At 34.5% G+C, this 12,979-nt stretch overlaps 1 protein-coding gene across 1 annotated transcript in view; it reads left to right on the top strand.

Annotated features, from left to right (window-relative positions):
* Positions 1-12,979, top strand: part of NIPBL (NIPBL cohesin loading factor) — a 152,613-nt gene that overhangs the window by 67,794 nt on the left and 71,840 nt on the right. Inside the window, 3 exon segments of the mRNA XM_034072647.1 lie at positions 174-325; positions 1,317-1,477; positions 4,481-4,574. Coding sequence (XP_033928538.1) covers positions 174-325; positions 1,317-1,477; positions 4,481-4,574 — 407 coding nt within the window.

The following is a 12,979-nucleotide window of genomic DNA, read 5'->3' on the forward strand; positions in this document are numbered from 1 at the left end:
TGGTCTTTATTGTTATTAATGTAGTACCTAAGCTGTGATTCCTGTACTTAGGAAGGTTTTGATAGCCTGGAATACTGTGTTTGGGAGAGTTTATCAATTATGTTGAGATTTTGTATCAATAATTTTGTCTAAATTTGTTTTTCCAACTTTTAAAAACTTTGTTTTATTTTTAGCCGTTTTGTGCCACCACAGACAAGCTCTGGTAACAGATTTTTGGCACAACAGAACAGCCCAGTGCCTAGTCCATATGCTCCTCAAAGCCCTGCAGGATACATGCCGTATTCACACCCTGCAAGTTATACACCACATCCGCAGATGCAACAAGGTAAATCTGTGATGTATTTTATTCCTCTAGCTCATGTCGGATTTACCTTCATGGGCACATTTCACAGCCTTCTTATTTCTTTGAAAGAGTCACATGCTTAATGAAAATCTTTGAGTTGGCAGGTGTGTTTAAGCTTTGCTTACCTGATTCTACAGAGTGCTAGTATACACTTTATTTAAAAAAATGTACATTGTAGATATACCCATGTGCCAGCTGTGCCATTTTGCATAGTTGGCATGTATACATAGCAATCAACAAATCAGAACAAACCAAAAACTTCTACTTGTTAGCTATGGCCATTTTTCTATACTCTCTAAAATCTTGGATTTGCTAATATATCGTAAGTTTTACTGCCAGCTTATTTAGCCTTACCAAATTTTCTAAGTTGGCTAGAAATATGCTCAAAGTACGCAGTAACTGGTAAAGATGACATTCGGAATGAATGGATGTCTTTGTACTTACCTTTTCTAAAAACGATCTTGAAAAACACAAACCCTGTTAAAGTATCTAGGTCATTTTGCTATTGGTAAGTAGAATTCTCACTGGATTCTTTTAAATAATTTGTTCTTGAAGTTTAGCATTGTGCTTAGAATAGATATAGATGGTTCTTTATGTAATGTTGTATACCTCATGAATACTTTGATAGTTAGTGAAGGCAGTGAAAATATATGGAGGAAAACAAAGTTTTGTATAACCAGTAAGACTATGATACTGACTGTAATTAAAATAAATGTGGATTGTAACATAGATAATCTGTACAAGGAATTTAGGTTTTAAATTCTCTTGAAGATTAAAATCTTAGATATCAAGTTTTATTCAAGGTGTTTGTGGCAAAAGGAGTCAATCAGAAAGTTAGATTCTTGTTCAGATTCAAGAGCTAACATGTACAACACATAAATATCCACTATTACGGTGTTTTATCTGAAACTTTTCAAGAGTTGATGAGTGTGTGAATATATCAATATAGTTACTTATACTTTCTGGATTTCAGCTTCAGTATCCAGTCCCATTGTCACAGCTGGCATGAGGAATCTCCATGAAAATAAAGTTTCAAGTCAATTGTCTGGAAATTCAGCTAATCATCATGCTGATAACTCTAGACACGGCTCAAATGAAGACTACCTACAGATGGTGCACAGATTAAGTAGTGATGTATGTTAACTAAATCAATTTTATTATGATAAAATAAATATTTATTATGATAAAGGAAATATGTGTTTAGCTGCCTCAGAAGTCAGATACTTTATTGTGATGTTAATCTGTAAAGCCACTGGAAATATATTTTGATTTCTGATGCCACTCAACCATGTGCTTTTACTGTGTGAGATTTAATTTTTGCTAGATTTCTCTTTCCTTTGGAACTGTTTGTGGCATTCATTCTGAAGAAATAAAAAAAGAAAGAAAACTTCACATAAACTCATATGTGAGCTTATTTTAAAGAAATGGTAGAGTGTCTCTACAATTACTGTAGCAATGTGTTGGTGAAAACAATACTAGATTGTAAATAGTTGTATAGTTAACTTGTCTCTCTGAAGATCCCTGCAGCTGTCTATTAGACTTGATATATTTGAATAACCTATTGGGTAATAGAGTAGTGTTGTCTGAGGCAAGAATTCCTATGGACATCTTTTCTTACTGATCTCCTACATGCTTTTATGGCCTGGTTCTTTGTAAGATGTGTTCCTTTAATGACTTTTGTTTCACAAGGGAAAAATTCTTTCTGAAGTCTCGAATCTGATGGAAAAAATCCCACAACTTTCTCCCACATTTTTTCTAACTACTGATTAATTTTCTTCCTAATGATCATCTCATCATGTGGGTGAAGCTTGTTGGGTTTCTTCTTTTCAAGTTTGACACAAAATCTTGTTAATAGGACTTGAGTTTCAGTTTTGTTTTCACATCAAAACTTGGTGGCAAGAAGGCCTTTTTTTTTTTTGGTGTGGATGTGATTGTGTCTGTGTTTTATTGAGCTTACAAAAAAAATGTGGGCGACTCTTGTCTTACTAAACTGTCTTGTGGAAGCAAAACAGTGTTGTATTCAACAAGTGTACTAGTAACTCCAGACTCTCCAAATTGCTTGCAAGGTTTAATGCAGTAGAACTACAAGAGAATTATTAGTTTTATCAGTCTTGGGTTTTCTTATCAGTCTTCCTTGTTCTTTACATTAAATATACATATATCCCCCAACTATATTAAACTATCAAAATAATCTTGGGTTTGTTAAAAATAAATTTTGAAAAAATTTATAATAATTAAGAATAACAAGACAGAATTTTTGCAAAATTTCATAATGATTAACTTCAGAATAACTTCATAATTCTAAAGAGGGAGTATTTAAAAATATTCATCAGTAATTTTGTGGTGCAAGCAATGCAACCACATCCTAGTTCATGAAAGCTTACAAAAATAACTCATTCAAAATGGGCAGACTGTGAAAACATAGAGCATACCCTGACTGGTCGCTTTAACTGGAAAAACACTAAGTGGAAAAAAGCTAATAGAGTTGTGTTCTAAGTGTCCATGGATGATGCAACTGGTGAAATCTGGTTTCTTAAGGATTTATGTTCTTTGACTTGTAAGCACTTTCAGTCCATGAATATCAAGCACTTTCCTTTTCTGTAAGCAGCATCATCTCTACACCTTGTGAAGGTGTAACATTTACACTGTCTAGTCTTCAGCTGCACCTGTGTGGAAATTGGCCGTTTGGCCAATTTCACAGGGAGTGTGCGGGGTTCTCTCTCCTTGAAATGTCAATTTAGCTTTTTAACTTACTACTGGCTGGTAGTATGCAAACTACCAGCATGCAAACATGTGTCAACATAATTACAGTTGAGGCTTCTAACATTCTATCAATTGGGTTGAGATTGGTGAAAAGGTATTAGATAATTCAGGAGAAAAAAAAAGTATATAAGAACTGCATGTATTGAGCTATCTCATCAGGAACTGTGTTAGAATATTAGCTACTGAAATAACAAATTTAATTAGGATAAAGGTTAAATAACCTTAGAATTTCTTTGAAGACTTCCTTTGAATGACTTTACTCTTTAAAAGAACTTTTTGCAGTTTGTTTACAGTTATAGAACTTGTATCTTCATAGATACATATTTGTTAGTTTGTTATTTCCTCGAAAATTCCTATAGATTTTGCATTTAAAAAAAAAAAAAAAGAGTGCTAAAAATAGGAAATACTGTTCTGAAGAAGTTTAAAATTTAGTTAGGGCATTGCGTGAACGAGTATATTCCTGACCAGCAGAGGGCTCCATGAAAGCAGTAAAAAACCCAGGCAGAACATTAAGTGGTAGTTTGAATAGTGGGTTTCATGTTTAATTTTCAGATAGTGTTGGGGTAAGAAGGACACATTTACGTTATTAAAGATAGAGTGTGGACATCATAACATTGTCATTACTATTATATTATAAAGAAGTATGTCAGAAATTATGAATTGCGTTCAAGCAGTTTGTTCTGTGTATAACTAAGAAGACAGCAGAACTTGTTTGCTATGCTGGGGAAGTGCTTTATACTGCCATTGAGTTTTTTCCTATCTAACTGTTGAGACAGTGAGTAAGCTAAAGTCACTCCAGTTATGTTTTACATGAGACTGCCTCAGCTGCTACAGTGAGAATGGTAGAGATTCTGTTCAGTCCTGATGATACAAACACAGTCTTACTTTGCTTACCTGTTAAAGATGGCATTCTAAATTAAACATTAAGGGTAGGTTAAGTGGAAAAAAAAATGATGAGTTTGTTTTGATAATCTTCATTTTATGCTCAAATTTTTTCAGTTGACATTGTATAGAAGTCATGTATCTGCCACTTTTCAGCTCTTCACAATGAGTGCTTGTAACAGAAAATTTCTGAATGGAATCTTAATGTGAACTGAAAGTGCTTATCTAGCTAGAAGACATGTTCATAGATTTAGTGTTATGTGCATGTACTGCTTATAGATTATTCTTAGGGCTGATTGTTGTTTGGAATGTTACTTATATAATCTAATAGCAGTCTAAATTACAAATATTTTTATGTAAATAAATATTTTTCTAATATTTCTTATATGCTTTTTTGTCAAATCCATTTTATCAGCATATGTGCTAATTTCAGTCTTTTTTCTTATCAAGTGTTCGTGTTTCTAATGTTAATTTTTATCATTATCACTTTAGGATGGCGATCCCTCAATAAGGAATGCTGCATCTTTTTCCTTGAGATCACCACAGTCAGTGTGCTCTCCAGCTGGAAGTGATGGAACCCTTAAAGGTAGCCTAGCAATCATATATATATCAATGTATTCTTTCCCAATTTTAAAGAAAAGAATATTTAGAAAGGTATTTAGTTGTTCATCCTGACTTTTGTATTCAGATAGTACTATGGAGTATGTTATGTTTTGATACAAAATTATTTTGAGCCCTGATCCAGAAGAAATTTCTGAAAGTCCAAATATTGATTAATCATCTTTCAAATCAAAGCTCAAACTCATGGAGGACAGAAGGATTTTAAATCCTTTCCAATATGAGGATTAAGTTCTTTAGAAGAATGGTTTCAGTTGCTCTACATAGGAAATGGTTTAAAGGCAGCATTACGAGTATTGAATATTTAAGCAGCTCAAAAGTGTTTTAACATGCAGCACTTATTTGCAATCATGAAATCTTAAGGACATGAAATTGAATGTAGTGCAATGAACTCAATACATATATTGTAAACGAAGGCTGAAAAATTTAGCTGTGGAGAAGGAATAGGGTGAACTGTCAGTCTGGTGAGGGAACAGAGGAAATATCTGCTCACAATAGTTCTTTATGCTAAAATCTGGAATGCAAATTGCAATTTTTAGTATTATTCCTAAGAAGCAATGACTGAGGTACACGAGACTTAGTAAGGTAGGGATTTGGGCATATTCATTCTAATTTTCCTTTTCTAGTGTTTATGTATAATAAAGATGTATATATTATAAAATATAAATTGTTATGTATATATTTATATAGCAAAGATGCAACAGTGCTTTCTTCCTCTTTAGCCCTAAACAAAATTAAGTCTTTCCAGATGGTCATGTTAGGTGTAGATGAGAACAGGAGACAGGGGAGATTCCAGAGGAGGTGAAGTTACTGGCCTTGTGCAGCCTGTGTAAGAGATGCCTTAGGCAGGGTGGACCTTAGAGCAGCCTTTCTGTAGTTATGATGAGATTATCAGGAAGACATGGGTCAGGCTTTTCAGTATTTTAGGGGAAGGATAAGATACAATGGGCTTAAATTGAAATGGGGGGTTCTAACTAGGTCTAAGGAAAAACCTTTTCACTATAAGGACAGTCAAGCTTTGGAAAAGGTTGTCCAGAGAATCTGTTCATTTTCTACCCTTACAGGTTTTCAAGTTCAGGCTGAGTAAAGCTCTGCATAATGTGGCCTTGCTCACCCTGCTTTGAGCATGAGGATGGAATAAAGACCTCCTGAGATTCCTTCTTAATTGAATTATCCTATGATCCTATGACTGCTGAGTGATCTCTGTAGTTCATCTTCTGTAGGCATACACTGTGTTTAAACAGTGATAGAAGAAATGTGGCTCAAGTGGCAAGTGGAAGTACTTGTATAAAGCATGCCAGCATGATCAGTATTTCATGAAGTTGTGTCCTAAAGGACATGTAAGATTTGTGTAAATGGTGAAGATTAAATGTGGTCGTTTTTCTGTCTTTGTCACACTGATCAGTTCAACAGCATTGTGAATCTTAAGCTACTTACACTCAGATACATGATTACCGCTCAGACAGAAGAATATTTGAATTATTTTTTGTTTAAAGTTGCTGCTGTTTCATTTAGCTGTGTCAGAACCCAGTTTTGAAGGGATAATATTTTAGATTATTTCTTAAAACAATCTGATTTTACAGTCTAGATTGTAATGTTTCAGCATTAGTGGGGCCAAAAAAGTACAAGAGGAGCTTTTTGATTTATTGACTTGTGTGTTAGCTTTAGTTTTCCTATTAATAAAGCACACAACTGACGTACTGTTGCCCATGGTGCTACCATTTTGCCCTCTTAAGGAGATTAATGAACCTTGATTGAGAGAACTTGATTCTCCAAGGATCTTGCCAGACATTTACTTTCTCTAATCTCATATTTTAGAAATGTATGGGAGAGGTGTAGGTAATGAAAGTGATATTTGGAATGTGGGATCCCTAACAGTTTTTGGCCTATTATTTGGAGTGAAAGTTGTGATGATAAATTTTCCAGTGATGTAAAAAAGTTTTGGTTGTTTTTTTTTTTTTGTTGTTGGTATTTTCATTAGCCTTGGAAGTTTGGTTGAAAGGTTGCACACCTTGGTAAAGAAAATTAGCAAAATAATTCATTATGTGTTCGGGAAGACAAAAAGAATGGCACTAAATATCATCAGTACAAAGAGAGATCTCAGGGAGGATGTTATATCTAAGCTTCCTTATATAACATAGAAACTTGAGGTGATTACCAGAGGTATAGGTACAGACTATACTTCATACTTTTGTTGGGAAAGTAGCAAGGACTTCCCAAGACTTGGAGAGTGTGATTGCAGAGTCTTGAATTACTTTAAGACTGACTGTGGCTGGCTGTTTGACAGAATCTGAACAAGGAAGAAGTTTGCAACTCAGGCAGATATTTGAGAGATGGAAGAAGTTGTATGATTTTATTTATTCACTTATTGAGTGGAGTAGAATTTCTCTGTTACAGGAATCTTTGCTATACTTCTACTTTAGTAAATGTACCAGAGCAGCTGAAGTTTTATCCAGAAGTTCTAGGCTGGTGTTTGTCTTTGGCTCTGCTTTCATGCTGTTGTTTGTTACCACATCTACCTTCTTAAAATGTTCATTTATATGAATTCACCGATGAAGAATTAACACGGACTATTTTTCTTTTGTTGATCTCATGAAATATTCTGTGGATTCTGTTACCCAAGATCAGTCACATATCAAAATCCATTAGTTATTTGTTCTAGTTTCCTGCAGCTCTGGTACCTCAGAAAAGATTTGTTTAAGACAGCATCTAAAGATCTGTGTAAAGGAAAGCTTTCCGCAATGATTTTGTCCATCGCATTCCAAAGAGAAGTGTTCCTATAAGTTACAGTCCTGTTTCCATACAGTTTCGTAAACTCCTGAGAAAACATCTAAGTTAGGACTAGCAATAACCATTCTGAAAGTATATGATTTTGCAGTCTTTTCTAGAAATAAGTTGTATTCCCTCCAGAAATTCTTAATGTGTATTTGATTATTTTCAGAAAATTTTGGAATGATTGCTTTTATTTTCATAGGGATTTATAGGACTTCTTCAGAGAGATTTCTTTACACTTTGCCTCTCAGTGCATTGTGGGTGGCAAGAAGAATTAGGAGTCTTCTCAGATCTGTGTACAGACTTCAGTGCTCTCAAAAGTACTTGTTAAGAAAAAGTGTCATCTCATCCTCTCTCCTTCAAAAGAAAGGTGGAAGAAATTTACTCAACGGGCCAGAATAAACATTAATTCTTGTTTCTTTTTTCAAGTCTTAATTTTCTTATGCAAGGATCCTTCTGAATACATCAGTCTTAAGCTAGAATAACCAAATCTGAGTTTTTTCATGAGACATTTGAAGCTCTGGAGAAAGTGGTATTCCTTCCTGAAAACTATTGAAAGAGCAAGCAGAAAATTAATGCAGTCTGTGCCTAAAAACCTTCCAGTATATGTTCTTTCTTTATCTCATGTGCTGTCCCTTTAGGTTTGAATTTTAAATTAAGCTATCCTCTCTGAAAACGGATGTCAGCATTATTAATCAAAATAAACAATGATTTCTTTATATCTGTTACAAAACTTGGGGAATATTTCTAGAGGAAGATTCAGTGGTTTTAGAAAATAGAACAGGAAAGGACTTGGGTGCTTCCCATCATCTTATCCTATCTGATGCTGGATGAGCTGTACCAGTGTCACTCCCAATAACCTCCATCTTTTTTTTGTTGTTATCAAAATGTCAGTTACAAAAATGTTGTTGTTGAAATGTCAGTTATTACAATGGAATTTCCTTATTCTTGCCATGCAACCCATTTGAATTCTTAGTGCTAGAAAGCTTTTCTCCTAATACTTAGCCTGAATAATTTTTGTTGTAGTTAGCTGTGCAACTTCTTGACTTCTTTGCAATGGGCAAAGAAGAACCATTCATGTCCTTTTTTTTTTTTTTTTGTATCAGTCATTTACATATCAGAGAACATTATCATGTCTTGCACTAATCTAATCTTCTCCAGGCAGAGCAGCATGGTCTCTTTCTATCATCTTTACATAAGCCACCATTTCTGAGCTTCTACTTGTCTTTGATTTTTTTGCCTTTTAAGTGGTGTACATTTGTCTTGAGTTGTACTGTCCTAAGTTGTAACTATAACTATTTGAAGATTTAGAAGGATGAGTAGTCAGAAAAGTGCTGTAGACAAGTTTGTATAATACTACTGTTGTATATGAAGACTTCATATTCATATTGCAAGTTATTTTAAACATATTGGTGTTTTTCTTTAGAGTTTATCTATCTTCCTCTCATGATGTTACAATTGTTCTTTCTCGGATGAATAAAAATTTTTCTGTGCGTCTCACTGAATATCTTTTGTTTCAAAAAGTTATTCTAATTAGTCAGGAAAATTGTAATTTTTGATTCTGTTTTTGAAAGCAGTGGTGGGCCTGTCAAAGACTCAACACCAAAAGCTGTTATGATCATTAGATTAATAAAATAGTCTGTTACATGAGAAGTTATAAATAAATAATTTAAACTGCTGTTCTTAAGACAGTACTCTGGAAATCTGCATTTGTTCACTTACATTCCATCCATTTTTACCAAGAACAACTGGTAGTTGATGAACACATTTTTTCTATAGGGTATACTGAAATCTTACTGTATTTTTGTTTAGATCGTACTTCCTCAGCTGTTAGTGAAATTGTCATGAGAAACTACATAGAAAGACGTGCTAAAGGCTAGATAATGGCACTCAGTTCTCTTTAACCCACAAGATTGTTTTATGGAATAATATTATTTTGATTTGATGATACTTACTCTTAACAAAGATGATACTTACTCTTAACAAATTCACACTGGAATACTATTTCTTTATTATTACCTCAATCCTAGTACCTAGTCCTAGAATTTATTGTTCCAGTATGTACTTAAATCATACGGACTATGTAGAACACTGTGGGCAGTTGTTAACCATCCTTTTGAAGGGATTGTTTTTCTTTTCTTCAGTCTGCTGAAGACACATATTCTCCAGACAATTATTACCAATTCTGAGATTGGTTTAGCCAGAGTTCCAGGATAGATTTGTCTGATCCCATTTTTATGAAAACTTTTAATTTATGTGAAAGTGGTAAATAGGATCATACTAAATTAAAAACAAACAAACAAAGAAAAGTATGAGACATTTCCATTTACTCATTGTAATTCCATTCTCTTAAAATCTTTTGGCAGTAGTGTGTTCCTCAGATTCTGTTGTCATCATCAGGTTTGTAGCTTTCAGCCAGATAACCATCTGTATGAATGCAGAATGGATACTCTGTTTCTTTTCTCCTTCTCTAGGTTCTGCCTTCAGGAGCTTATTTACAATGTAGTTACTCAGATGTGAAGTCTAATAGTCCACAAGTAGCACAAACGAATTTCTTAAAGCCTCTCTTTCCAGAGACTTTTCCAGTAAAAAGTCTGGAATGCTGTGTCCGGGTTTGTACAACAATTTGGTACCCACTTAAACAATATTCCTAGAGTCTTGAGGATCATTTTGCTATGGATTTAAAAAGATGTAGCAGTTGAATGTTCCTGAAGTTTCTCTCCAATGTGCTATGAACCAAGTCTTCATTTGTTCACTAGCAGGTTTTTGCCAGCTTTCATGTATAGGTAATGGTGCTTCTGGCAAAAGAGGATGTAGGATGGGTGAAAGACTTTCTGTCAACATCTGGAAACCTTTATCTGCAGGGGAGTCAAAGAAATATGAAGATACGGTTTTCAGTAACCCTTTGGAAGTGTGGGTAATTTTGGAAGTTATTGTGCAAGTGGAAATCTAGTAATTCTTTAAAATTCTGTAAAATATATGAATCCTAAGTTCTTGGTAACCTTAATAGTTGTTTTTTAACCGTGTGGATCATAACAAAGGAAGTGATCAGTGGCGTGACTTTGCATCCGCTTTGAAAAGCAAGCAGCCTTTACTCTGAATAGGCTTACAGAACATCAGAGAAGGTATCATGAATGCTTAAGTGAGATGGAACTACTGGAGTGTGATTTGAAAGTGTGTAGACAGCAAATGTAAGGTGGAGATATCACTGATGTCTTCAGTCTCCTGGAAAGAAGCTTATTTGATTGCTACTGAAGTTACTGATGCACAACGAATAAGTGAAGCTCTGTAAACAAACAAGAACTGGTTTTGAAACTTTACATTTTTAAGAAGGCTAAGTCACTGCCAATGCAATGCATTTTGTAGTTGCTTGCATTATAAAGGATTTGATAAGAAATCAGTCAAGAGTCACAGAAAAAAATTGTTTAAAAGTTGTTACAGTTGCTAAAACTTCTTCCGTACTCAGTACCATCTACCACTAGAAATCAGTAGGAAAACTAGTTAATAAAGAGATCCAGTTCCAGGATTATTATGGATGGTCTGGATGACTGAAAGACTGTGGAGATACTGTTGATGGATGTATTTGTTCTCTGTAGAGGTCTAAGTTGCTAATGATGTTACCTGCTTCTCAGCTACATTTGGAATTTTCTGGTTGACCATCAATATTTGCTATTTGGTAATGGTACAATAACCTTCCCAAATCAGTGCAGATTTTTTTTTTTATCTCACAAGTTTTACATATTCCTGCCATATAAAGAGTGATTGCATGAAGTTGTTTTGCTGATGCTATGGAAGATGAACTACAGAAGGTCAGATTTTTCCCTCCTGAATTACCGGACAGCCCTAGATTTAGACTTAAAAGCTACTGAAATCCCATTCATTCCCAAAGATCCTTTCCGAAGATCATCATATTAACTACTACATTGACAGCATGTGGTAGAACAAAACTTACCAACCTTGGAATCTCAACTGGTTCAGCAAACAGATCATAACTATGTGTCTGTGTATTCTTTCTACACAAACATTTCTTGTGTTGTTAAGAAGTCTTGTAAGAGCTTTGTTTTCAGACATATAATGTCTCAAGTCTTCTCCCATAGGAAATATGGCAGACTGACTTCAACAGTAATAGACAAAATTTTGTCTGTAGAATGGGTGTTTTGTCTGATGTCTAAGCATCTAACAGAATGTGGTACATATGCAATGTGTGATACCTGTTCAAAACTGCTAGTATCTGGAGTGAAACTGTTCCAGAGCACTTAATCTTTTTCAATTCCTTTTCACTTCAGTATATAAGTATTGTAGCTTCTAAGCCTCCTAGTTGCCAGAGGCTTAACCATCATTAGACATCTCATAAATGCATGAAGTTACTGCCAGAACATGTGCACCTGCAGTGCAGCTTATAGGCCTTACTGTCAACCTTTCAGGAATTTCCTTCAGGAGAATGATACTTTCAGATATCTATTCGTAGTGCTGCCTAAGAGAGTGAAAACTTTTTGCTTTTGTTTCTTCATTTCCTGGATTCTATGTATGTTGAATGGAATGCACTGAAATCCTTCTGACCTCCTCAAGTCTACCCAAAGATAATACTGTGTCTGCAGTATTGTTTTTCAGCACGTCAAATGCCAAATTAATACCAAATCAGAACAATCTTGTCATGTTTACTTAAAAATATAGGACAAGGGAGAATCAAATCTCTGTCCTCTATTTGAAGTGTAACTGAAAACCAGTAAATGTTCAACTGTTGCAACTTCAGAAATATTAATGTAAGAGATAATTCAAGGGTAAGATGTCAGTAATATCTCTTTAAAAAGTTTTGAGCTGCTGTAGTATTTCTCAAAGTGAAAATGCAGCTTGTCCTGAATGGTAGTCATTACCATAAAACAAATAAATCAATAGCTAATGATTTCTACTACACATTACTCTAAGACAATATTTTAATTTACCAAAAGAGACAGTACTAGGGGGAGCATCACAAAAATAGAAATTTTTCATGAATTATGTGAGAGATTTTCAGGGTGTAGCTGGGAATTCAGTACTGGTGTTGAGTGTTGTATCTAATTTGAGGAGGGGAAGCAGAATAGTGGAAAGTTCTTGAGAACTGGGATTAGACAAAATAGGACTTCCCAACATTGTGCATGTTATTGGCAGAGTATAAAGGTGTTGCCAATGATCAAGAAAGGATAAGATAAACCCATTTCATAACCTGTTCTCTATATACAGAAGTATTCTCACAGAATGTATTAGGGAGAGGAAGTAGGTGTATAAGTGTGTGCAAAGAAGTCATCAGTAAAGGCACACCTTTCATTTGAATTTAAGTTTTGCTAGAGGTATCCATCTTATTTTCTTGTACACGTCAGTACATTACTTAATGATTCTTGATGTTTCTTGAAATATCTAGTAGAAATTTAAGATGCAGAATAAAGCTGCTTTCTTGTTTAATAGTGTTTCTTGAATGAAGCACACGGCAACCTCTATTACAGTTAGAAGTACTGACCTATAATGATGGGTATAATAATGAATGACTAATAATAATCTCAGTTGCTGCTTTCTGAAGACCATTAATAAATCTCATAAATGTTTGCTTTAACAAGAGGAGTCTGG

Source organism: Melopsittacus undulatus, chromosome Z (assembly GCF_012275295.1).
Source record: "Melopsittacus undulatus isolate bMelUnd1 chromosome Z, bMelUnd1.mat.Z, whole genome shotgun sequence".
Classification (NCBI taxonomy): domain Eukaryota; kingdom Metazoa; phylum Chordata; class Aves; order Psittaciformes; family Psittaculidae; genus Melopsittacus; species Melopsittacus undulatus.